The sequence below is a fragment of the Thalassophryne amazonica genome, chromosome 1 (genome assembly GCF_902500255.1).
Source record: "Thalassophryne amazonica chromosome 1, fThaAma1.1, whole genome shotgun sequence".
Classification (NCBI taxonomy): Eukaryota; Metazoa; Chordata; class Actinopteri; order Batrachoidiformes; family Batrachoididae; genus Thalassophryne; species Thalassophryne amazonica.
In genome coordinates this window covers 89,137,191-89,164,234 of record NC_047103.1, presented here as the reverse complement: position 1 = coordinate 89,164,234, position 27,044 = coordinate 89,137,191, and the positions used below count along the sequence as shown (strand labels likewise).

The window sequence follows — 27,044 nt, the reverse complement described above, 5'->3', positions numbered from 1 at the left end:
GATGAACTGAAACGATGTCCAAATATCATTCAGTTTAAAGGTCAATATAAAGACATGATGTTTTCAAGATATGTAGCTGCTGAAGAAGGATGAGTTTTGTGTGTTGCCAATTGTAAATGTAAATTTGTAAATGTAAATCTGTTTGGTAGCATTCAGATTGTGTTCTTTAAGCTGAAGAGTTTGAAGTGGTTGAAAATGGGAGTGGGAGTAGATGGGTTTTTTTACTAACCCCCCACTCCTTTTGGACTAGATCCTTTTATTTTTGGTTAAAGGGGTAGGCGTTAATAAGCTTTGCTTCTGCCTATACCCTTTCAGGCACACGGATGCATTGTAATCCTTTTTCTTTCTTTGTTGTAAGTTTTTTGTTGTTTTGGACTGTGTGTGTGCTGAATAAATTAAATTCATTCATTCGTTCATTCATTCATTCATTCATTCATGTGTTGCTCCAAGGATGTACTTTCAGCATTGATGGTGCCATCACAGATGTGTAAGTTGCCCATGCCATGGGCACTAACACACCCCCATATCATCACAGATGCTGGCTTTTGAACTTAGCGTTAGTAACAATCTGGATGGTCTTTTTCCTCTTTTGTCTGGAGGATATGACATCCATGATTTCCAAAAACAATTTGAAATGTGGGCTCATCAGACCACAGCACACTTGTCTACTTTGCGTCTGCCCATTTCAAATGAGCTTGGGCCCAGAGAAGGTGGCGGCGTTTCTGGATGTTGTTGATATATGGTTTTTGCTTTGCATGGTAGAGTTTTAACTTGCACTTGTAGATGTAGCGATGAACTGTGTTAACTGACAATGGTTTTCTGAAGTGTTCCTGAGCCCACACAGTAAGATCTTTTACACAATGATGTCAGTTTTTAATGCAGTGCCGTCTGAGGGATCGAAGGTCACGGGCATTCAATGTTGATTTTCAGCCTTGCTGCTTACATGTAGAAAGTTCTCCAGATTCTCAGAATCTTCTGATTATATTATGAACTGTAGATGATGGAATCCCTAAATTTCTTGTTGAACGTTGAGAAACATTGCTCTTAAACTGTTGGACTTTTTTTTCACGCAGTTGTTCACAAAGTGATGATCCTCGCCCCATCTTTGCTTGTGAACGGCTGAGCCTTTTGGGGATGCTTATTTTATACCTAATCATAACACTCACCTGTTTCCAATTAACCTGTGAAATGTTCCAAATAGGTGTTCTTTGAGCATTCATCAACTTTCCCAGTCTTTTGTTGCCACTGTCCCAGCTTTTTTGAAACGTGTTGCAGGCATTCATTTCAAAATAAGCAAATATTTGCACAAAAACAAAAAAGTTTATCGGTTTGAACATTAAATATCTTGTCTTTGTGGTGTATTCAGTTGAATATAGCTTGAAGAGGATTTGCAAATCATTGTATTCTGTTTTTAATTTGCATTTCACACAACATCCCAACTTCATTGGAATTGGGGTTGTACATTTTCTCGTGGTTTGAGAACAGTTTATTAAAAACACTGCATTGATATGTATTCTTACGTAGCTGATGGTCTGTACTTTTGCATGACACGAATGCACCCTCATGGCGACTGCGTGAAGTAATGTACATATTCAAGGTATTCCACAAATTTAGGATAATAAAATGAACTAAATTACATAATACATTTTCATGGACATACATAGATTCAGCTGTCTTTTATGTGCAAGGTGATTGTGCTGTAGAGAGTGTGTCAAAGTCTGTGCAGAGTTCTGGTTGTTTCAAAAATGATGGAGGAAAGTGTGTGTCTTGTCTGATTTAATCTGCTTTTCTGTATGTGATATGGTGCCAGAAGATAGAGTAGACTAGCTGTCAGCGGTGCTCCTATGGGGGTGTTGGCCTAAAAACAAGGCATGATCACGCACAGTGTTTACACACTGATATTGTTTGACAGCAGAAAGCTGTTGCCCCATAGACTAGCAAAAGTTTTGTTTAACTCTTAGAGGCTTAATGATGCTGAGACCTGGTCAACTTTTAATCATATTTCAATTAACAGATCATATCTTTACACAGTGTCCTAAACAAATGAATGTCTCATATTCATTATTATGAACATTTTGATATGCAACACATGGGCATTATAATAAAAAAATACCTTTAAAGGGGAATTTGTCAACATATGGTAAAATAAAAAAAAATTCCCTTCGGGCTCTAAGCGCCCAAGTCCAATCCAGTGTATATTTTGCATTGAGACCTGTCTTCAGCACTCAGACATGTCTTCCATAATCATGTGTGTGATGTATACACAATGAATCTAAATTGAAAATATCCTTTGAACAACATAAAAGTAAACAAAACATGGAAAAATCCACAACTTTGTGTTACTGCCTCAGGGACCTTTGGTGATCACTGCCTGCTGCTGAACTATACTGGTTGGGCCCTGATCCAGAAAAACCTCTCATATGCATCTGTTTTCTGAATATCAGAGCACAGTGTGCCTGGTGCACTTTTGTTTAAAAGAGAGTGACAGGTGACACTCTCTGATGACTGACTGGTTTAGGTCATGTTACACTCACCACATGCCCAAGACAAATTAGGTGACTTTATCCAACCTATTTGCACCCATCACCCTCCTTTGTGCTCAGATTTTGTGATGCATAGATTGCCGTGTGTAGTCAGACATGCCACAAAATGCATCTGCACTTTGCATTTCAGGCCATACGTCATGGATTGTCAAATTAGGGCCCTTAATGTTTTCAATACTATATAGTACTACTACTATAGCTATGACATATTCATACAAAATATGTTATTTCTTATTTAGACATATTGTCTAGATATAAAAACCAGGAAATGGAAGCTGTAATTCTAAACTTTCTTAATTTATCCAACTTTGGATATCAAACATCAAACCTCACATGTCTTCAATATACGGGAAAACACAAATCACTTGGCATTGCTTTTCCATTACTTTCAGAATCAGAATAGTTTTTATTCGCCAAGTATCCACAGAATACAAGGAATTTGACTTTGGTTTGAGCTGCACTCTCTGTACGTCATGTATAAATATACACTAAACACACTGAATAATTCACAGTAATAAAATGTGCAAATGAAATGTGCAAAAAAATAAAATGTACAATACGAGAAAAGAAAAAGGATGTATGAAACAGACAACACAATGAAGTTAAATTGTACATGAGGTATATGAATTAATGAGTTTTTTTGGCAGGTTAAATTGTTCATCAGTGTGATGGCCTGTGGAAAGAAACTGTTCCTGTGTCTGGTTGTTTTGACGTACAGAGCTCTGTGATGTCAACCAGAGAGGAGGAGTTTAAATAGTGAGTGTCCAGGGTGTGAGGGGTAGAGGTGGGTGGATCGATCCTAATATTGATATCGATACCAATGCTGGTATTGATATTGAATGATCCTCGTGTAAAAAGATCGATACTCAACCTTTTTTCTCTCCCACACACACTGACTGCTGCGCACGCAGATTCATCAAAGTCTACTCTCTGTCTGTAAGAGCAGTGCTGCGCTGTGTCACACAACACAGAGCAGCGCACCCTCCCACCTCTGGTCTTTTGTTGTTGCACCGTCACATGGCTATTTATTATTTTATTGTATTGTTCAACTTGAAAAACAGAATAACTTTGAAACTGTTTACAGTATTTGTTGTGGTGTGTTAATTTTGTTGTATTGTGGTTTGTCAGCCCTCTACCTCAGGAGATTTTGTTTTAAGTTGTGTTGAGTGATATTTTTTTAAACAAATATGTTGATTGTGATAATAAAGTATTTTGTTGTCATGTACAATGTTTGTGAAATTCTGTCCTAGGTCTTTTGGATCCTTTGGATCTATGAAGCTTAAATATGAAAAGGTATCGGTATCGATATCGGTGATACTGGGCCTGTATTTACTTGGAATTTTGGATCAATACCAAAATTCCCAGTATCGCCCGCCTCTAGTGAGGGGTCTTGTTACCAGCTCGCTTCCTGGTCCTGGTGACTTTCAGAGGGGACTGATTGTACCTCACATTTACCTTCCTAAATGTTAAGCCACCTTTTAAAAAATTACTAAACATAGAGTTAGCTGCTGCTGTCCACTGAGTCATTACAAGTTCACTCGCAGTGAAGAGCTTGCTCAGTAAAACTGACAACCAGCAAAATGCAAAGTTTGTCTTCAAACGTAAAGGCTTAACTTATCATGTCCTCACTGACATAATCAGGTGAACATTTGATGCTTTATCAAGACAAATTAGCAGTGTTTCAGTAACCATTATCTGATTCCATAACATGTTTATTTGTGTAAAGATTCTTATTTTCTCAAGTGCTCAACACACTTCATTCTGCTTGGGAAAGTTTTCAGAAGAAAGCGCCTCAACTCTACCACCTACTAGCGCTTTCTCCCTCGTGCGTAGGCGTCACCCTCCTGTTGCGTGCTAGCATGCTAGTGTTAATTAGGCCAGCTGTCCAAATGCTGAGCGGGACAGACAGAAAGTTCTGCCACCTTTGTTGATACTAGGTGTTACCTTTTCTGTTGAAACACAACACACTTTGCTTTTAACGCCACCAACCATTTGGCACAGGAAGACTCTCCTGCTTGCCTTCAGTGTCTCCTTTATTTTACACTGTCTCTTTGTCTTCGCAGCTCTGCTTTTTGTTGCTCTGTGTACTGTTGCCACCACTCATCTGCACAGCAGATTTGCTCTCTACAGTGTCACGGTTGGTTGTTTTCTCTCCATATTTCTGGTGTAGAGTTTTGTTTTTGTAATGGCTGACTGCAGCTCCGTACCTGAGTAGCCGTGACTCCGAGCCAACTCCACTCCTTATTGTAAAGTACCATGAGTTCATGTTTGGCACGGGCACCACATCCACACAAATGTGTGAACGAGGGCCATTTGTCCTCTTAAAAAGCTGCCATCTATCAGTGTAAAGGTATGGGATTTACTGAATGATAACAGAGCTCTATCACGAGAGTAATGCCGCGTTCACACCAGGCACGATCAGATTTGCTGGGGTCGCATGGCGATGGACGCGCCACTATCGCCCGGTGTGTCACTCTGCTTTTGCTGCGAAAATTCACCCCGGTGGGTTTCAAATAGGAGGAGCTTCCATTCCACTTGCCGGCTCCGGTTGTCACTCAAGTTAACATGAGGGATCTTGATCACACAGAGCGAGTTGTTGTGGAAAGCTGACAAACGTCACGAGACGTTCCCAATACAGGGAGTATCATTATTTGCTGCAGGAGCTGCGTCTGGATGATGGCTGCTTTCAGCGACCCTTCCGCCTCTGCGGGACCCAGTTTGAGGACCTCCTGTCCCGTTCACGCGCGCACATGTAAACAATTCAAAAAAAAGAAAGAAACTCTGCTGCTTGCTGCGGGGCTGCTCCTCGCTCTTCCCCCAAAAACTCTGTCATAATTGTGTTTAGAAACCAGTCACCATTTGTTTTATTATACATCTGTGTAGGTAATTAATAAAATATTCCCCACAGACGATTCGCTCGCGCGCGTAAACGTAAAAAAAAAAAGAAACTCCGCTGCTTGCTGTGGGGCTGCTCCTCACTCTTCCTCAAAAAACTCTGTCATAACTGTGTTTAGAAACGAGTCACCATTTGTTTTATTATACATCTGTGTAGGTAATTAATAAAATATTCTCCACAGACGATTTGCTCGCGCGTGCGTGTAAAAAAGTAAGAAACTCTGCTGCTCCAAAAACTCTGTCATAATTGTGAAATAAAGGACAAAAGAGACATAAGTCCTGTTCACAGGCTGCTACCAGATACAGGACATGTTCATATCTTCAGTCAAACTCCAGACATCTCCACGTCACTACATATTCAGTCCCTGATTGGTCATCGCGGCGTGACAAGACGAAAAAGTTCAGATTTTTCAACTTGGGGAGGAGGGCAACGCGACGTGATGCGACGCAATATTGCGAGACAAACGCGCCAATCGCTCAAAATCTATTCACTCGCGTTGCTTCATTCGCGTCCATCGCGTCGCGCTGCGTGACTTGGCGCCAAAACGCGTCATTCCATAGGGATTACATGGCAACCTGTCGCTGCTGTCGCTCACGTCGCGCCCGGTGTGAACGCAGCATAAGAGTGGACAACAGTGCTCATAAATGCAGTAGGTTAACAGTGTGTTTCTGTTTGGTCAGTAATAAAAGTGACTACAGTGAAATACATTGTCCATCTCCAGTTGATTAATTCAGTAATTTATGCAGCATTCCCACAATAAACATCAAAACACAAGAGGGGGAGGAGGAGCAAAGTGTGCCTGCTCCGCCCTGTGACAGAAGCGTCACTCACACATGGGACCAGGCCGCCTCTTTGATGAACCCGCAGCAGAGTATAGAGGAGAGAAACTAAAACTAAAGTCTCGATCTCATTACACTGGTACCGATCATTATTAATCACTTTACCGGGGCGTTGCTAGGCCGGTATCGTAGATTTACATCGACGGTATCTGGCTATACCCGCCCGCTGTGCGTAAACAAATGACGTCATAGCGCACGCGCAGCCCAAGAACTGTCCACAGAGGGGAAAAAAAAAAAAAAAACTGTCCGCAGAGGAAAAGATTAAAAGGCGAGAAGTGTGTTTTGGTCCCAATATGGATATTCCGGATGATTTTCTCATGGATAGGTCGACAATGAACAGCAGCTAAAGCAGCCAGCTTGATGAGGATGCACTGCTGAATTTCAACAGCAGCGTGCGTGCCAGGCGGCAGAAGTTAAGTGAGCCAACTTTTTATGTATGCGTTACGTGTTGTGTATCTCAGTAAAAAGTGATAATAATGCAAATAACATGCTTTTGGAGGACGGTATGCATTTTCAGAGGCCCTCCGTTCACTGCCAGTCAAAATGACAGCTAAAAGCATGTTATTGTATTAATATCAATGTTGGTATTGATATCGATAATTGGATCTATCCGCCCATCACTACTGTCAAGTATGCGTGGGATGAGCTTGTGGATGTCCTGTGTTTGAGTGGCATTGATGAGTGTGTCATCTATGTTGGAGTTTTTGATTCTGGGGAATATGGTTTATGGGAATAGGTGGATTGGAAACTTTAAAATTGACTGTAGGTGTGTGTGCGGGTGTGAATGTGTTTGTTTGTCTGTATGTGTCCCTGCGACAGACTGGCGTCCTGTCCAGCTCCTGTCTACCTCACACCCTACGACTGCTGGGATAGCCCCCCCCAAATGACCTTTATTTGGAGTAAGCACATATAGAAAATAGATGGATGGATTTTGGGGCATTTTAGGGAGAGGTCAGCGTTTCATCAGTTTTAGGGTGGGTTATTGAAAATCTACCGCAATGAGTGATCTGGCAACGCAGTTAGTCACTCACTGACACAGTCTATTTTACTAATCTACACCTCCTGCATTCATGATACTTGCTCATGGGGCAGATACGGTCAGGTAATTTCTGGCAGCATGTGCTGCTACCATGAGTCTCACATACACCACAGTAGTCAACCTATTTGAGTCCGGGATAGCAACCATTCAGTCAGACAACCCATCCATCTCCACCTCTTGAAGCTAACCGTCATCTACTGCAGCCAGGTCAATCGTGGGCGACCCTTGGGCTTCTTCACCTGCTAAGTTCCTCATCACAGAAGTGCTGTATCATGCGCAGAGAACCCCACCACATCAAATCAAATCAAATCAATTTTATTTATATAGCGCCAAATCACCCCAAGGCGCTTTATATGGCAAGGTAAAAGCCATACAATAATCACAGAAAAACCCCAACGGTCAAAACGACCCCTATGAGCAAGCACTTGGCGACAGTGGGAAGGAAAAACTCCCTTTTAACAGGAAGAAACCTCCAGCAGAACCAGGCTCAGGGAGGGGCAGTCTTCTGCTGGGACTGGTTGGGGCTGAGGGGAGAGAATCAGGAAAAAGACATGCTGTGGAAGAGAGCAGAGATCAATCACTAATGATTAAATGCAGAGTGGTGCATACAGAGCAAAAAGAGAAAGAAACACTCAGTGCATCATGGGAACCCCCCAGCAAAGCTTAATCTTAAAAGTAGAGAGGGTGTCTGTCTCCCTGATCCGAATTGGGAGCTGGTTCCACAGGAGAGGAGCCTGAAAGCTGAAGGCTCTGCCTCCCATTCTACTCTTAAAAACCCTAGGAACTACAAGTAAGCCTGCAGTCTGAGAGTGAAGCGCTCTTTTGGGGTGATATGGTACTATGAGGTCCCTAAGATAAGAAGGGACCTGATTATTCAAAACCTTATAAGTAAGAAGAAGAATTTTAAATTCTATTCTGGAATTAACAGGAAGCCAATGAAGAGAGGCCAATATGGGTGAAATATGCTCTCTCCTTCTAGTCCCCGTCAGTACTCTAGCTGCAGCATTTTGAATTAACTGAAGGCTTTTCAGGGAACTTTTAGGACAACCTGATAATAATTAATTATAGTAGTCCAGCCTAGAGGAAATAAATGCAAGAATTAGTTTTTCAGCATCACTCTGAGACAAGACCTTTCTAACTAGCCAAAATGTTGTAACTGACATTCGTTATCTTAGTATCTCTCAGTAAATGATCGTTTGACACGCAGTCCTTGAGAATCTTCCACAGAAACCAAGTTCCAAACACATCCAGTCATAACCATACAGTAAGACAGGAAGCACCAGCACCTTAATCAGAATCAGAATTTATTGCCAAGTAAGTTCTCACATACAGTTTATTTGTATTTAGTGCACATCACAATTTATTTCATTTGTTACATTTATATACCACCAAATCACAACAAAGCTGCCTCAAGGCGCTTCACACAAGTATAGTGCAGCAGATAACAGAATATTTACAGAGGAATCCTGCAAATGGTGATAGAAGCACCAAATTCGGTACAAATACACCTTAGACATTACTCTTTTGAAAAAAAAAATGATTGGCTATTTGAATTTTCAGTAGGGAGCCAGGTAGGGGTCAACTGAAGAATTACACAGGGGTCAAAATTAAAAGATGCGCCAATCATATTGAAAACTATATTAAATTATTTGTCTGATCACAAAGATTCCAAAAAGGTATAGTTTGGACAATCTGTGACTGAATGTTTTTGGGTAAAAACAGCGTTAATGGTGACAAAGGTAAATTTCAGTTTGTACGGGGGTAAAAAGTTAAAGTTGCTCTAAATTTGGTAAAAAGTGATGCAAATTATTGGTTGAGCTAATAAGGTTTTAAAAAGGAATAGTTTGCACCATATGTCATGCTTAGTGATCATGTTACGGGTTAAGATATGTCACATGTCATAGAATCCAATGGACGTCAACACTGTTTGACCTTTTCTTTGCAAACCAAACATTCAACACAGTCAAAAGTATTCCATTTATTAATTCTATTAGCTCATTTGCATCACTTTTTACCAAAATAAGAGCAACTTTAACTTTTGACCCATGTACAAACTGAAATTTACCTTTGTCACCATTAACGCTGTTTTTACCCCGTAACTCCTGAACAATTAAGTCCAAACTGTTGTGTGGGCCGCTGAAGAGGAGGTACTGCTGGCCCACCACCACCAGAGGGAACCCTGCCTGGAGTGCGGGCTCCAGGCACCAGAGGGCGCTGCCACCTCACAGGAGCAGCCGGGGTGACAGCTGTCACCAATCATCTGATCCGCATCGGTATATCAGCAAGACGTCATCTCCACCTCTTTGCCGAGATATCGCTGTACCGAGGAGGTAATGTACTCAGCCAATTGTGTTGTCTTCTTGACAGTAATACTTTGTTGCTTGTGTGCAGATAGTGAGTAGTACAGCTGGAGACTGTATTGGACTTTTTGGATAAGTACTCACATTCCTGCACTTACCAGTATTTTCCTGACGAGAGGTGGAGGTGGTTTTTCCACCATACGTGTTGCTGGGTGCAGGCGCACCCACATCTGACTGTTTTTGTTCCTCGCCAGCAGTACCAGATCCGACAAGCGGAGGCAGTGGCCACCTGGGAGTTCGGGACTTGGCGGCTCCAGTATTCCCGGGGTTCGGTGGCGGAGGAAATCGTGTGGTTCCGGTTCTGCTTTGGACAGACGTCTTCTATCTTCGAGCCTGCCCACATGACACCTTTTGTGATTTGACTTCATTGTCTACTATTGTAATCTGTCGTGTTTGTTGTGCTTATTTCACAACAGTAAAAGTGCTATTTGACTTCCTCCATTGTCCGTTCATTTGCGCCCCCTGTTGTGGGTCCGTGTTCCTACACTTTCACAACACAAACTATACCTTTTTTGAAGCTTTATGCTCAGACAAATAATGTGGTATAGTTTTCAATATGATTGGAGCATCTTTTAATTTTGGCCCCTGTGTAATTCTTCAATTGACCCCTACCTGGCTGCCTATTGAAAATTCAAATGGCCAATCAGTTTTTTCAAAAGAGTTTATGTCTAAGGAATATTTGTCCTGAATTTGTTGCTCCCATCACCATTTCCAGGATTGTTTCAGTTTTCTGCTGGACTAGTAAGGTCTAACCTTACCAAACCCTAGAACAAGCACACAGGTGACAGTGGTAAGGAAAAACTCCTTCAAAACAACAATATAAACAACAATAAAAACAAAAGGAAACAATACTTCTGTAAGAAGTAAAGGAGTCAAACAGACAAACAAGCAAAACTATGTTCAGTGTCAAATAAATATAACAGAGTGGCATGGGGCCGTGCAAAGGCAGGCAGATGTACAGTACATGGGCGACCCCTTGGGCTTCTTCACCTGCTGTATTCCTCAACACCGAAGCGCTGTATCATGTGCACAGAATGAAATAACGCTTAGACCTTCATTCTCTTGCAAAGGAATCAGCATCACCCAACACATCTGTCTGGTAATCTCATAACTCCTTACGTAAGTTCTCATAGGCTCTTCCTTCTTCATCTCAAAGGCCGAGGACCCAGAGACATGAGTGTCACTGTTGAGGTAAATAAATGTCTCTACACATTCACTAATCATCTTTGTGCCTTGTCAATCAGTTGTTGAGGCCAAGCTGATTGAGACAGACTTTGATACTGTATCACACTGGTTGCTTTTCTAACTCATTGTTTTAACTGAACCCTAACAAATATGCAGCACTTGAACTCAATTGTGGACCTTTCATTTGCTGACTTGTCGATGCAGTACTAAGGGATTAACCCTCTGGGGTCTGAGGGCGTTTTTTGGACAGTTCACTCGCCTGGCATAAATGTATTATTATTATTACTGTTAACAGCTCTCCCTGCATCCCACAATCAAGTTTTATTTCTCTATGTTTTTGTTGTGTTTTATAAGTGTAATAAAGGTTTACAATCAGAAATAAGAAAGGAAAAAATAAAGCGAAAAATAATTTTCCATACAGACAGCAAACTATAATAAACAACTGTTTTGACACTTTATAAAGGTAATTTGAGGTCTTGTGTGAAAGACTGTACAACAAAAAAGGTTCAAACAATAAACACAAATGCACATTTTGGACAATATATACAAAATGGTCTGTACATTTTGTAGTCCATTGATATGTTAAACAGTGCTTTACGCTGAGAAAGCAACAGAGTTATCCAGTAACATTCACATGCAAACTAGTGGAGTAATCCTGATAGTTACGCCCTCTTTGTTTGAGCATGTGAGATTGTCATCAGAGGCTCTCCATCTGCTTCACTGATTGCTATGCGTAATGGCGCAGGGCGCATGGAGACCAATAGTATGTACTCATTGGAGCACCCAGGGGCCTATTCAAACGGGCCAACTAGTAACATATCATTCCTGAAAACGATCTTAGGCTTTTCACGTGAGGTAAATCTGCCCTACAATTGGATTTTGGAAAACCATGTGACGGTGAACCAATTCCGATTGGACACTCACATAGCGCACGTCATCACACAGCTTCTATGAGGAGTACAAAGATGGCCGATGGCTGGCTCGAAAGTCCGCGGAGCTAACTTTTCAGCAAAAAAAAAAGTAAGTTTCTATGTCATATCAGTAAAAAGTTATTTATAATTTAGTAAAGCTTGGTCTTAGCCATCGTATACGATGGCGTCAGCCCTAGAGGGTTAAGAGAAGACTTACGTGTAGTAGTGAAGCCCCAAAACCAAAAAGCATAATTCCTACAGCATTCTGCCAGCTTGGGTATAATTGGTGTCAAATGAAACCTAATAACTTGCTCTCATCTCTAATATGCTGACAGCTAAAATGACAAAAACTGTCAGTGTGAATAAATATGGACCCAACTGTGGAAGTGCTGCTTGGACATTTGCTTAAATCACAGCATCATATAAAAAGTGTAGTGAAGGCAACTCAGTCTCATGGCAGTTCATGGCGGCATTACGAAAAGTACATTAATCTATGGGTTCGTGACGGGGCAACAAAATATTTTTGTGAGGGGGGCATGAAATGTGGGGTGACCGGGGGGATCTGGGGTGGGGGGAGTTATGGTTAGGGCATACACTTACACTATGGTTATGATTAGAGTTAGGAGAAGGGGAAGATTATAAATAGCAAAATAAAAAACTGTGTCACGAAAATCGGGAGCTTTTCATTACTGGGGCACGAAAAAAATGTGAGACTGGGCTGAGTGAAGGAGAGGATGGAGTATGAGTGTTGACAAACCTCTGTAGGATGCTGCAGCTGCGGCACACCAGTGTTGACCGTGTAATCGACTCACCAAATAACAGCAATTCTTCCTCCTCCCTCACCACCTTTCATCCCTCTGCCCACAGCTCCGTGGTCATGCCTCCCTCTCAGGCTGAATCCTGCATGGCTGCCTGGCCTGTGAGAATACACACCACCACTTCTAATAATGTGCACAATGCAGAGAGAAAGACGAGCGCTTCACCAAAACTATTCTCATTGATTTAAATGAAGGTATCATGATTCCCCCAGATATGCCTCGCTGCAGGAGGAGGTGGCCAACTGGCTGGGGTGAGCCAAGATCGAGAAAAATGTTCCGGCGCTTTGTACTGGCAGTGCACTTTGAATGTGTGTGTGTGTGTGTGTGTGTGTGTGTGTGTGTGTGTGTGTGTGTGTGTGTGTGTGTGTGTGTGTGTGTGTGTGTGTGTGTGTGTGTGTGTGTGTGTGTGATGTGAGATAAAGTAGCTGGTTTGATTGCTGCAGCCCGGGCCCTCTGCTGACTATGCTACTCTCAGCAGAGAATTGATTTGGCCTCAGAGAGGATCTGTAGCTCTCAGTAGGACGGAGTGATGGAAGAAAAAGAGAGAGAAAGAGAGTGGGTGGAGGTAACAGGTGGAATTGAGATGGTGGAGCTGGATAGAAATTTAAAAAATAGGAACACACGTGAAGGAGACAGGCGGTCAGGAGAATTTACTGAGTGCTTTAACTTCCTCTGGAGGCCGACTCCTTCAGCTCATAACACCACTCACAGGTCACCAACTCCCACACAGTGCACACAGTGCAGTGCGCGCACACACGCACGTACACACACCCTCAGCCTGATACCATCACACGCTGCTGAGGTATATGAGGTCTGTCTGATGTTCTCACATGCAGATGTTTTTCCACAGTTTCTTCTCACAATCAGCAAAATTTAATCTTATGATACTCATTCCTGAATGTTAATTGCACACATGCATTTTTTTTTCTGTTTGGTTGCCATGTTTCATGAATCATGGAAAAGGAGAAATTTGTTGTAAAGTTGAGACAAAACTCTATCTTGTCACCATTGTTGATGTCTATTTTCCATTCATAACTTATTTTCTTGACTATATGTCACAACAACATCTTAGCAGCCTCTGTCCAACAATGCGCCATGAAGAGGAAAAACATACATATAAGTCACACTGGCCTTTTAGTCGCATTTATTTTTGATATGTGGTGCTGCTCCTTCATGCAACAAGAAGCAAAATCGGTTTCATTGGTGCATTATTTATCTTTAATGCAAACACCTCTTTAGCTAGCAGAAGCTCATGGGCTAATTATTGTTATTGAATGAGGCACAAAAGCTTTGTCATTATATTGATTTTTTTCACCAATAAACAGATGAAAAGCGGAGAAGAACATGCATGTTTACCTCACTACAACAATATTGTTATCCCTTACTTTAGCCTGGGCGTCCTTGTCATCATGGTTCTGTCTGTCCCACAAAGTGAATACAAGTCAGGTGTTGAGTAAGGGCAGATGAAAGTTCTTCCCTCTCTTTATTCAAATGCATGGTTTTTCAGCTTGAGAGCATGATTTATTAATTTCACTCATTTGGTGAGACATAGCATGTGTTCCTCATTCATATCTTCTTCTTCTTCTTGTCTTAAAGAAGTTGGCATCTAGTTTAATGGTGCATTAGTGTCACCTTCTGCTCCAGGGTGTCAATCAGACAGTAAAACAGTGTGACTTGAGGTCATATTATGTCAAATCACTGTGTAACACTTTAATGTCAGGACCTGCCTTACCTCTCTGGATTGTCAATTTTATCCAATATATGGACTGATGTATCTGAGCCAGGGTGCCTTGATCATGGGTGTACCGTGATGTGCTGTGGACTGGTGGCTGTTACCGGTAATAACAGCTGTGGGTGTGCACATCGGTGATCTGATGACCACAATAATCTGACCACATGAGATCACATGCACTACAGCGATGTGATAGTCAGGGGACCCTGGTTTATATGTGATCAGTTCATGGGTCGGACGTCATTCGAATTCCAGCAATGAGACACAGCAGGTCTTCCAAAGGCAGTGAACGACAGCGCTCGCTCTGCCGCGCTCCTCCCCATTCTTGCCTTCCTCCCAGACCTCGGGTGGCACTTGAACAGCACATGTACGACAGTCCATGTGCATTCTTCTTATTCTTACTGCAGTCTGACAGCAGTCCAGTAATTTGTACGGTGTTCAAACTACATTTGAACTGCATTTGTGGGCATTTTGAAGAAAGATGGAGAGAAAACCAGAGGAAAGGGGGTGTGGTACAATGTAGTTCTTTTTCATTTAAAGCAGTGGACACAGAAACACTTCTTACAGACATGAATATTAATTCTTTAAATGATGCATTATCTAAGAGTCTGTGGGATATTTTTGCATACAAACTTTGATATCTGCTTTTAAAACAGCTGTGACATATTAATCATCACTCACCTTCAAGATATCAACGTTTCCTGTACATGTTTAATATCTTTCTATCATGGGCCACTTAGAGTTCAGTCACATATTCTCTGCTTCTCTAACAACCAACCCTGTGAGACCTCTTTAAGAAGATCTAATCTAATGATATTTACTGTGATTAATTCATGTCTCCAGCTCCCTCCTTCTGTGCCTTTTGAGAGTTTGTGTATTTTGGTGACATGATACAAAGACATTGACTTGGTGCCTTTCCAGTGTATTACTGGCTCAATATTTCTTTAAAATTAATATTGTCAAATATTTTTGGGAAAATTTGTTGACAAAATTAGTTCTCTGTATCTGTTATCGCTTTGTATAAAAACAGTTTCATCTTCTTGGTTTTATATATATATATATATATATATATATATATATATATATATATATATACACAGTAAAGAAGTGGAGCTCATTGAGGAACAAACTGATCTAGAAAAAGCCACTGTTCCCACCAACATGACAGAGAATTTTATAAGGGTCACGCAAACACCAAATTCCTTGCATGGCCACTGAGTTACGGAGTTGTAGAAGCATAAATCAGGCGTTAGGATTTTAAGGTACCACTCCGTGCACAGTGAACTTAGAAAAAAGAGTTACTCCACCAAATGTAATCTTTTTAATGCACATAATGCCCAGTGTTTATTAAGGCAGGCGATTGTTATTTTTAAGACAAAGTTTTGACCCACCCATTAAATGAGGGAGGTTCCTATTTAAGGTCCGGCATTTAATCAAGGAAATACAGAGGACTAATTGGTGTTGGGGATTCCCCGTAAGTTGTTCCGCGCCTCCTGACTGTAACAAATCCGTTGCATACATATAATGGATTTTGCCTGTTTTATACGCATAATGGATTTTGTCCATTTTATACATATAGCGGATTTGATTATAACGGACAAAATTTGCTGGTCCAGCTGAATCCATTATACAAGTATGTGAGTTTTACTGTATGTAGACTATAACTCCTTCAGAGTTGTCATGGGTATCTTGGTGGCTTCCCTCACTTGTCTCCTTACATTATCACTTAGTGTTGTTGACTCCACACTAGTGTTAATTTTGTCACCTATGTTTTAATTTACCCTGAGTCTTACCATTGCACTCATAAACATTCATCATTTGTATATTATAAATGTTGCATTTGCTATTGATGGAGTCGTTGGTGTAGTGGCTTGCTCTGCGTTGTGTTTATGACTCCTCCCAATAACTCACACTCTCTGACATGGGCGGCAGACTCTAAAGGCTAAAAACCCGGCTCCGGCCTTGTGGCTGGAGAATCCTTTTAGCTCAGAGGTCTCAAAGTCATTCCAGAAAGGGCAGAGGGTGCAGGTTTTCTTTGCACCCACCCATTCCACCTGGTCAAAGTGATGTTCATCAGTGAAATCACCTGGTGGAGTGGGTGGTTGCAAAGAAAACCTGCACCCTCTCGGGCCTTTCTGAAGCGAGTTTGAAGCCTCTGTTTTAGCTGTTGGTGAGTGAGGTTTACTGACTATGATTGCACAGAGATTCCTGCTGGCTTCTGGCACATTGGTTCTGTACTACTGGAGTTGGACTCTCAAACTATAGACTGGGATTTGACTCCAGGTGTGTCCTTCGGGATGCCTGTCTGTGTCCCTGGGCAAGACACTTCATCTGTGTTGTCTCAGTTCACCCAGCTGTAAATAGGTACCATACATATGTCCTATCCACACATCGGAGTGACCAGGACTAAGCATCAGAAGGTTGTTAAATGCCCAACTGGAATTCATTTTTTAATTAAATCTTAATAAATTCCCAATTTCATGCCCCCCAACACATTATACAAAGCTTCTGTTTTACCAGTGATGTCATCAGTGTGTAGGAGATTAAAAACTGGAAAGACAATAATGCCAAAGCTTTTGTTTTACATGGGGAATTAGTATTTTTTGATTCATTAAGTGTTGTATTATTATAATATTTATAATATGTATTATTATAGTTATTTATTTTGTTTTCATCAACCACCACTTTTCACCTCATTATCTTTGAAACTTTCCAGTCAGGTTAACCTCTGTTCCCTGCGTCTCCTTTCGCCAGTAACCCACTACAGTAATGTGGTGGAGGCGGGATCAGAGTCAGACGACGAGGACAAGCTGCACATCGTGGAGGAGGAAGGCAGCCTGGCGGATGGCGCTGATTGTGACAGCACTCTGCCAGACGACGAGCACCCCAGGGAGCCCTGCTGGGACCGAGGTGAGACCAGACGCAGTCACAGGGTGCATTATGATCAAAGCCGCCATCTGAATAATGCACACACTCGTTAAAATACACACCGTCTCCACAAAGGTCTGCAGCGAACATTTATGTTCCAGTTTTTCTTAACCTGCAGAAAAAAAGCTGCAGCATAAGAACTTTTCGATACTTCAATTCCAGTTTCAGATTTAAATTGTTGTTTTTGTGATGTAAAACAAAATAAAATCACTTTATCTTAAGAGGAGAGCACAGTCCTCTTCAGCTCCCTAATGTTTTCAAATGACACTATGTTGTATTCCATGTGTGATGAGTATGGTGCATAAATACAGCTTTTGTATGGAGTACTTTCAAAAGTACGGGCAAGAAATTACAAAGATTGGTGTAATTACCCAAGGCCAAAATCTGGCCATCAGGTATTGTGAAGACTTTGCGTCCATCCGTCTGTCTGTGCTCTGCATAAATCCAGTCCTATTACTGCCAGGGTCTTCAAATTCAAAGGGAACATTCTTGGGACACAGACCTTGAATAAGTTCAAATGTGGTTAACCTTGACCTATTTTAAGGGGTCAAAAGGTCACATTCTGTTTCCTATTTTTATGCTCAAAGGGCTGAAGGTATTTTGGCATCGTGTTATATTTTTAGCCTTATAATGATCTACCAGAAGGGCCCTGAGTGGTGATTTGTGCAACAAGCTGCAACACCAAAGTTGAGTCAGGAGACACATTAGACAGAGATATCCCTAAAGGACAGATTTTACTTCTGCATGATTGCACATCTAAAAAGAAATAAGGGATTATGGGTAATAAATGAGCCAGAGGCTTTTTTATACACTGTTGTGCATCCCCCCCCCAACTCTCAACAAAGCATTTATTTTTGTAAGTCAAAGGTCCACTGAACAAAAAAGAGAAAACCTAATCAGATTGCTTCAGTCAGTAACACTCAAATGACTGACCATATTTTCTGGAACAATATGTGTCCAAAATTGCATCATGACGAACAACAATAAAAAACAAAAACCCACATACATGTCACATCACATCAGTCTATAAGTCACATTTACTTTTCAAGCGAGGCACCACAACAAGAAGCAATATTTATTTACAGTGAGGAAAATAAGTACCGTATCTTCTGGACTATAAGTCGCATCGGAGTATAAGTCGCACCAGCCACTTTATCCATTATAAAGAAAAATAAACCATAAATAAGTTGCACTGGACTATAAGTCCCATGGACATACCGGTATGTTAACTTAACATGAAAAGTTCAGATGATAATATTGTGACGGCTACCGTTTTCGGATGCATATTTCACCAATCGTTATTTGTAATCTGCAGAGTATGACTTTCTTTTTGGTGGCATTTTTTCAGGCCTTCTCCGTTGTCTTGTTATCAGTAACGTTGAAATTTATATTTTTCTATGGTAGTCAGAAGTCGCAGGAACAGTCACACAAGCCTCGAGTGCCCTCTCGTGAGCTGCATTTTACCTACGGATATGTTTGTATTTTGTGGACCACATTGCGAGCCGAACCATGCAACACCTACCTGCACAGCTCATGACCACCCAGCGGTGTCGATCCAGCTCCTTCCAAGTGCAGACACTAATCCTCCACCGCCGCTCAGTGCTCCCATGCAGCTCTCAGCGTCAACTCTGCTCACACTGATATCCAAGGGTTGAAGCTGTTTTGTTAGCCGTCCCGGAATAAACACCATGTTCGTCTGCTTAAAATGCTTTTCACAATCATCGACGCCAGCTCCTTCCAAGTGCACACGCTAATCCTCCGCCGTCGCTCACCCAGTGCTCCCACGCAGCTCTCAGCATCAACTTAAACACTCTGCTCACACTGATATCCAAGGGTTGAAGCTGTTTTGTTCGCCATGCCGGAATAACAGCAAGCACCGTGTTCGTCAGCTTCACACGCTGTGGGTGAGGTGAAGAATACGCATCCAACGTTCTGTTCTCTGATTGGTTATCGCGACCAGCGTAACCTGTAGGACGGCCGCCATACTACAGTGCCCATGATGCATTGCATTTCCTTTTCCGGTGGCCATTTTAAAACATAGATCGACTCTGTCAAGTAAAATTGTTTTGTTACAGTAAATTAATTGAGATCCTACCGGTATATTTTTCATTTATAAGTCGCACTGGAGTATAGGTCGCACCCCCGGCCAAAACATGTAAAAAAGTGCGACTTATAGTCCGGAAAATACGGTATTTGAACACCCTGTGATTCTGCAAGTTCTCCCACTTAGAAATCATGGAGGGGTCTGAAATTTTCATCTTAGGTGCATGTCCACTGTGAGAGACATAATCTAAAAAAAAATCCGGAAATCACAATGTATGATTTTTTTAATCATTTATTTGTATGTTACTGCTGCGAATAAGTATTTGAACATCTGTGAAAATCAATGTTAATATTTGGTACAGTAGCCTTTGTTTGCAATTACAGAGGTCAAACATTTCCTGTAGTTGTTCACCAGGTTTTCACACACTGCAGCAGGGATTTTGGTCCACTCCTCCATACAGATCTTCTCCAAATCTTTCAGGTTTGGAGTTTCAGCTCCCTCCAAAGATTTTCTATTGAGTTCAGGTCTGGAGACTGGCCAGGCCACTCCAGGACCTTGAAATGCTTCTTATGGAGCCCTTCCTTAGTTGCCCTGGCTGTGTGTTTGGGGTCACTGTCATGCTGGAAGACCCAGCCATGACCCATCTTCACTGCTCTTACTGAGGGAAGGAGGTTGTTTGCCAAAATCTCGCAATACTTGACCCCATCCATCCTCCCTTCAATACGGTGCAGTCGTCCTGTCCCCTTTGCAGACGAGCACCCCCAGAGTATGATGTTTCCACCCCCATGCTTCACGGTTGGGATGGTTTTCTTGGGGTTGTTCTCATCCTCTAAACATGGTAAGTGGAGTTGATTCCAAAAAGCTCTATTCTGGTCTCATCTGACCACATGACCTTCTCCCATGCCTCCTCTGGATCATCCAGATGGTCACTGGTGAACTTCAAGCGGGCCTGGACATGTGCTGGCTTGAGCAGGGGGACCTTGCTGCCCTGCAGGATTTTAAACCATGACAGCATCATGTGTTACTAATGTAATCTTTGTGACTGTGGTCCCAGCTCTCTTCAGGTCATTGACCAGGTCCTCCTGTGTAGTTCTGAGCTTTCTCAGAATCATCCTTACTCCACAAAGTGAGATCTTGCATGGAATCCCAGACCGAGGGATATTGACAGTCATCTTGTGTTTCTTCCACTTTCTAATAAATAATCATAACAGTTGTTGTCTTCGCCCAAGCTGCTTGCCTGTTGTCCTGTAGTCCATCCCAGCCTTGTGCAGGTCTACAGTTTTGTCCCTGGTGTCCTTAGACAGCTCTTTGGTCTTGGCTATGGTGGACAAGTTGGAGTGTGATTGATTGAGTGTGTGAACAGGTGTCTTTTATACAGGTAACAAGTTCAAACAGGTGCAATTAATACAGGTAAAGAGTGCAGAATAAGAGGGCTTCTTAAAGAAATATTAAAAGGTCTGTGAGAGACAGAATTCTTGCTGGTTGGTAGGTGTTCAAATACTTATTTGCAGCAGTAACATACAAATAAATTATTAAAAAAATCATACATTGTGATTTCTGGATTTTTTTGTTAGATTATGTCTCTCACAGTAGACATGCACCTAAGATGAAAATTTCAGACCCCTCCATGATTTCTAAGTGGGAGAACTTGCAAAACTGCAGGGTGTTCTAATACTTATTTTCCTCAATGTAATTGGCGCATTATTTATTAATAATGCAAACACCATGTTTCCAAGCAGAAGCTAACAATGTAATTAATGTTAATGTATGAGGCAGAAATAACTCAAGACTAAACTGCTTCTTGTCTCTACTGAACAGATGAAAACATCAAAGTGGAGCTAAATGAGTGCATGTTTATCTCAATAAAAGTAAATAAACTTTTAAAATTACATTTGTAAAATGATTATAGTTCGCAATCCTCCTTGTTAAGGTTGTGGGCGTCTCACAGAGTAGTAATGTTATTCCAGTGCACAGTCTTTAAGTTTGAGAGCACGATTTCTTAATGTAGCTCAGTCTCTAAGACCCAGCACGTGCTCCTCATTCAGAACTTCTTCTGCTTGTTCTGTGGCATATTACCACCACCTTCTGCTTAAGTAACACCTGTTCACTTGTATCACATTCATAGACGATGCAACTCAAATTTCATAGTCAACCAGAAGCAGGAGCCAGAACCAAAACTGGTTTCTTGGTCTTCGCTCATGCTTGGAAATTATAACTCAGAGTGTGTCATGGCACTCAGCCAACTGTACGATGCAGTGTAGAAAGAAGCCAAGCACTTCTGAACTACCTCACACAGCTGTTTCTGGCCTCATTCTCCATCCAGGTGGCACTAGTTTAGCAGTGTCTGCCGGTAAACATTTGTGGAACAGCTCATGATACATGGCAAAGTCAGAAATATCACGGTTGGTTGTAATTCTGGAGCAGAAGTTGCTTAACTTTCTCTTTATCAGTTTCTTGTTTTTAAACTCTATCATCAACTGCATACCAAAAAGGAGAATTTTATGATCAAGGCCCCTGGTCCCAAATCTTGGTCCCACCTGGTCGAACCAGCATGGTATGAAATACTGTAGGAATTTGGATTATAGCTTGGCACTAGCTTTATCTAAATTGGTAAATACACTGGTCTGCTTGTTAAAATTCTTTTATCAAGCTTACTACTATTTACTAAACATAATTTCTGAAGCAAATCTTCACTTGTACCTTAGCCTATACATATTTGCATAACTAGCTAAATTCATTTGGATCAACCTAATTCCTTTGAGTGTTACCAATTGAAGCACTTTATCTTGTTTTTTTATTATTGTTATTATTGTTATTATTATTGTTTTGTTTGTTGCTTTAGTTATTTAAATTAATTTTCCCATGCTAATAAATCATCTTTGAATTAAATTCAATATGATCTTCTTCTTCTTTCGGCTGTTCCCGTTGGGAGTCGCCACAGCAGATTAGTCGTTTCCATCTCACCCTGTCTTCTGTATCTTCCTCTGTCACACCAACCACCTGCATGTCCTCCCTCAGCACATCCATAAACCTCCTCTTTGGCCTCCCTCTTCTCCTCCTGCCTGGTGACTCCATCCTCAGCATCCTTCTCCCTATATACCCTGGGTCCCTCCTCTGCACATGTCCAAACCATCTCAATCTCATCTTTCTGACTTTGTCTCCAAACCAGCATTGCCGTTCGGCATAAGCAGACTACGCAGCCTGCGTGGGGCACCAACCATGTTGCACTAGTTTGCATGGCCTCCAATTGACTGAAAAATGTGTTGAAATGATTACATTATTACATTTCAAAATCAATATGAACTAGGACTGCAAGCAATCATATACGGGCCCTCGTTCCACGCGACCGCCTACCCAGGGCAGTGTGTTGTCTTGTGACCACATGTGGGCATGTGCACGCAGGGGCAACCACTCATCACACAGTTAAAATTTTAAACAAATCATACAATGCATCAAGGAGTTATGACATGTTGATTGTTCATCCACTAGGGGGCACTCAGTGTACAAACAGAGGGGCTGGGTGTGTTCAGGAGCCAACCGTCATCATACATGTGAAGTTTCAAGTCAATCAGGCAAAGCATGAAGGAGTTATCATGACTTGATGTTCTATGGCAAAGGGTTAAAATGGCGGCACCATAGCGGCCACACCCTTCAACATAGAGAAAAGCTTTCGATAACTTTTGGTCAGTGTCATCTGTGGATGCTGTCAAAGAAATTTGAAGTGCATTGGACAATATCCCTAGGAGGAGTTCGTTCGCTTGACCCAGCTATCTTAGCTAATTATAGGCCAATCTCCAACCTTCCTTTTCTCTCAAAAATTCTTGAAAGGGTAGTTGTAAAACAGCTAACTGATCATCTGCAGAGGAATGGTCTATTTGAAGAGTTTCAGTCAGGTTTTAGAATTCATCATAGTACAGAAACAGCATTAGTGAAGGTTACAAATTATCTTCTTATGGCCTCGGACAGTGGACTCATCTCTGTGCTTGTTGTGTTAGACCTCAGTGCTGCTTTTGATACTGTTGACCATAAAATTTTATTACAGAGATTAGAGCATGCCATAGGTATTAAAGGCACTGCGCTGCGGTGGTTTGAATCATATTTGTCTAATAGATTACAATTTGTTCATGTAAATGGGGAATCTTCTTCACAGACTAAAGTTAATTATGGAGTTCCACAAGGTTCTGTGCTAGGACCAATTTTATTCACTTTATACATGCTTCCCTTAGGCAGTATTATTAGACGGTATTGCTTAAATTTTCATTGTTACGCAGATGATACCCAGCTTTATCTATCCATGAAGCCAGAGGACACACACCAATTAGCTAAACTGCAGGATTGTCTTACAGACATAAAGACATGGATGACCTCTAATTTCCTGCTTTTAAACTCAGATAAAACTGAAGTTATTGTACTTGGCCCCACAAATCTTAGAAACATGGTGTCTAACCAGATCCTTACTCTGGATGGCATTACCCTGACCTCTAGTAATACTGTGAGAAATCTTGGAGTCATTTTTGATCAGGATATGTCATTCAAAGCGCATATTAAACAAATATGTAGGACTGCTTTTTTGCATTTACGCAATATCTCTAAAATCAGAAAGGTCTTGTCTCAGAGTGATGCTGAAAAACTAATTCATGCATTTATTTCCTCTAGGCTGGACTATTGTAATTCATTATTATCAGGTTGTCCTAAAAGTTCCCTAAAAAGCCTTCAGTTAATTCAAAATGCTGCAGCTAGAGTACTGACGGGGACTAGAAGGAGAGAGCATATCTCACCCATATTGGCCTCTCTTCATTGGCTTCCTGTTAATTCTAGAATAGAATTTAAAATTCTTCTTCTTACTTATAAGGTTTTGAATAATCAGGTCCCATCTTATCTTAGGGACCTCGTAGTACCATATCACCCCAATAGAGCGCTTCGCTCTCAGACTGCAGGCTTACTTGTAGTTCCTAGGGTTTGTAAGAGTAGAATGGGAGGCAGAGCCTTCAGCTTTCAGGCTCCTCTCCTGTGGAACCAGCTCCCAATTCAGATCAGGGAGACAGACACCCTCTCTACTTTTAAGATTAGGCTTAAAACTTTCCTTTTTGCTAAAGCTTATAGTTAGGGCTGGATCAGGTGACCCTGAACCATCCCTTAGTTATGCTGCTATAGACGTAGACTGCTGGGGGGTTCCCATGATGCACTGTTTCTTTCTCTTTTTGCTCTGTATGCACCACTCTGCATTTAATCATTAGTGATTGATCTCTGCTCCCCTCCACAGCATGTCTTTTTCCTGGTTCTCTCCCTCAGCCCCAACCAGTCCCAGCAGAAGACTGCCCCTCCCTGAGCCTGGTTCTGCTGGAGGTTTCTTCCTGTTAAAAGGGAGTTTTTCCTTCCCACTGTAGCCAAGTGCTTGCTCACAGGGGGTCGTTTTGACCGTTGGGGTTTTACATAATTATTGTATGGCCTTGCCTTACAATATAAAGCGCCTTGGGGCAACTGTTTGTTGTGATTTGGCGCTATATAAAAAAAAATTGATTGATTGATTGATGTCGAAATCATTGCAAAATGAGAAGAAAATTCAAAATGGCCGACTTCCTGTTTGGAGTAGAGTGATGGTGCAAGAGACTTTTTTGTACGTCTATGCAAGTCACACATGTGTACCAATTTTCATCTCCCTACTCCAGAAAAACCCCTATGGGGAGGGGTTTTTGAAATTTTCAAGGGGGCGCTATTGAGGTACTTTGCCCCGCCCATGGGCGAGGCCCCCTATGAATTGTAAGAGGTTGTGGTGCTTGACCTGTGTAATTTTCATGATGATGTGACAAAATTAAAGCCGTCAAAAGGAAGAACGTAATTTCATGGCGAAGGGGCGATATTCGGTACGCCACCACAAAGAAGCCGTTACTCGTAAGCTGACGGCGATCATCACCTATGTTCACCAAGTTCTTCTGCATGTTTTAGAAGTGGAAGGAAGTTGATGGTGTTAAGTATGTGACATCAGTACCTGTTTAAGTATAATGCTCCATGGCGGAGGGTCAAAATGGCGGCGCCATAGCGGCCACACCCTTTGACATAAAGAAAAGCTTTCGATAACTTTTGGTCAGTATCGTCTGTGGGTGATGTGGAAGAAATTTGAAGTGCATTGGACAAAATCCCTAGGAGGAGTTCGTTTAAATACAACATGTGGAAATCACGCCAAAATGAGAAGAAAATTCAAAATGGCCGACTTCCTGTTTGGAGTAGACCCATGGTTCAAGAGACTTTTTTGTACATCTATGCAAGTCACACGTGTACCAATTTTTATCTCCCTACTCCAAAAAAACCCCTATGTGGAGGGGTTTTTGACAGTTTCAAGGGGGCGCTATCGAGGCATTTTGCCCAGCCCATGGGCGACGCCCCTATGAATTGTAAGAGGTTGTCATGCTCGACCTGTGTATCAATTTGATGATGTAACAAAATTAAAGCCGTCAAAATGAAGAACGTAATTTCATGGCGAATGGGCAATATTCGGCACGCCGCCACACGGACGCCGTTACTCGTAACTTGACGGCGTTCATCGCCTACGTTCACCAATTTGTTCTGCATGTTTTAGAAGTGTAATGAAGTTGATTGGGTTACGTATGTGACATCAGGACCTCTTAAAGTAAAAATAGGACATTTCCCACCACCACCGGGGGGTGCTATGGCGCAGGTGGGAACTTAAGATATGTAGACGTTCAGGGTGGAGCCCTCATCATGTCCAGCAAGTTTGAAGGATCTATGATGAAGTATGTGGGCGTGACAGCCGTTCGAAGTGAAATGGCGTGCTCCAAAAAGCTCGCCAAAGTTTGACGACCCCTAGCAGCCACGCCTTTTGACTTAATTAGAATCTTTTTATAACTTTTGATCACCATTGTGTTGTGATGATTTTGACCAAATTTGAAGACGATCGGATAAAATCCCTAGGACGAGTTCGTTCAAATGTAAGTAGTGGAAATGGCCAAAAATGGCAAAAATTTGCTCAAAATCAAAACTTAAAATCAAAATGGCCGACTTCCTGTCGCAATTTCACCATGACAGTAAGAGACTTTTTCGTGCGTCCTGGCATGGTAAATATGTGTACCGAATTTCGTGAGGCTACGACGAAAAAAGCCCAATGCGAGTTTTGAAAATTCTATTCTATGGGGTGCTATTTCGCGATTTTTCTGCGACCATGTGTGACGCCCCCAAAATATCAAATTTCGGATCCGGCCAGACGACTTTGGAAAGTTTGGTGAGTTTTTGAGCATGGGAAGAGGCCGAAATTTCGATTTCAAGAGTGAGAATAATAATAATAATAATAATAATAATAATAAACAGCGCAATTACAATAGGGTCCTCGTAGGACGTTGCCTACTCGGGCCCTAATAAATAATAATAATAATAATAAACAGCGCAATTACAATAGGGTCCTCGTAGGACGTTGCCTACTCGGGCCCTAATAATAATAAACAGCGCAATTACAATAGGGTCCTCGTAGGACGTTGCTTACTTGGGCCCTAATAATAATAATAATAAATAATAATAATAATAATAAACAGCGCAATTACAATAGGGTCCTCGTAGGACGTTGCTTACTTGGGCCCTAATAATAATAATAATAAATAATAATAATAATAAACAGCGCAATTACAATAGGGTCCTCGTAGGACGTTGCCTACTCGGGCCCTAATTATTTATGAATAGGCCCATCGTTTTTGTCTTTAAACATTGTGTAGGCCCCTACCCCATTACTTAATTTGGGCA

General features: G+C 41.6%; 1 protein-coding gene across 1 annotated transcript in view; it reads left to right on the top strand.

Moving 5' to 3' along the window:
• The window catches only part of zeb1b (zinc finger E-box binding homeobox 1b), a 217,183-nt gene that overhangs the window by 127,153 nt on the left and 62,986 nt on the right, over positions 1–27,044 (top strand). The window contains 1 exon segment of the mRNA XM_034172362.1: positions 17,078–17,233. Within this exon segment, the coding sequence (XP_034028253.1) occupies positions 17,078–17,233 (156 nt within the window).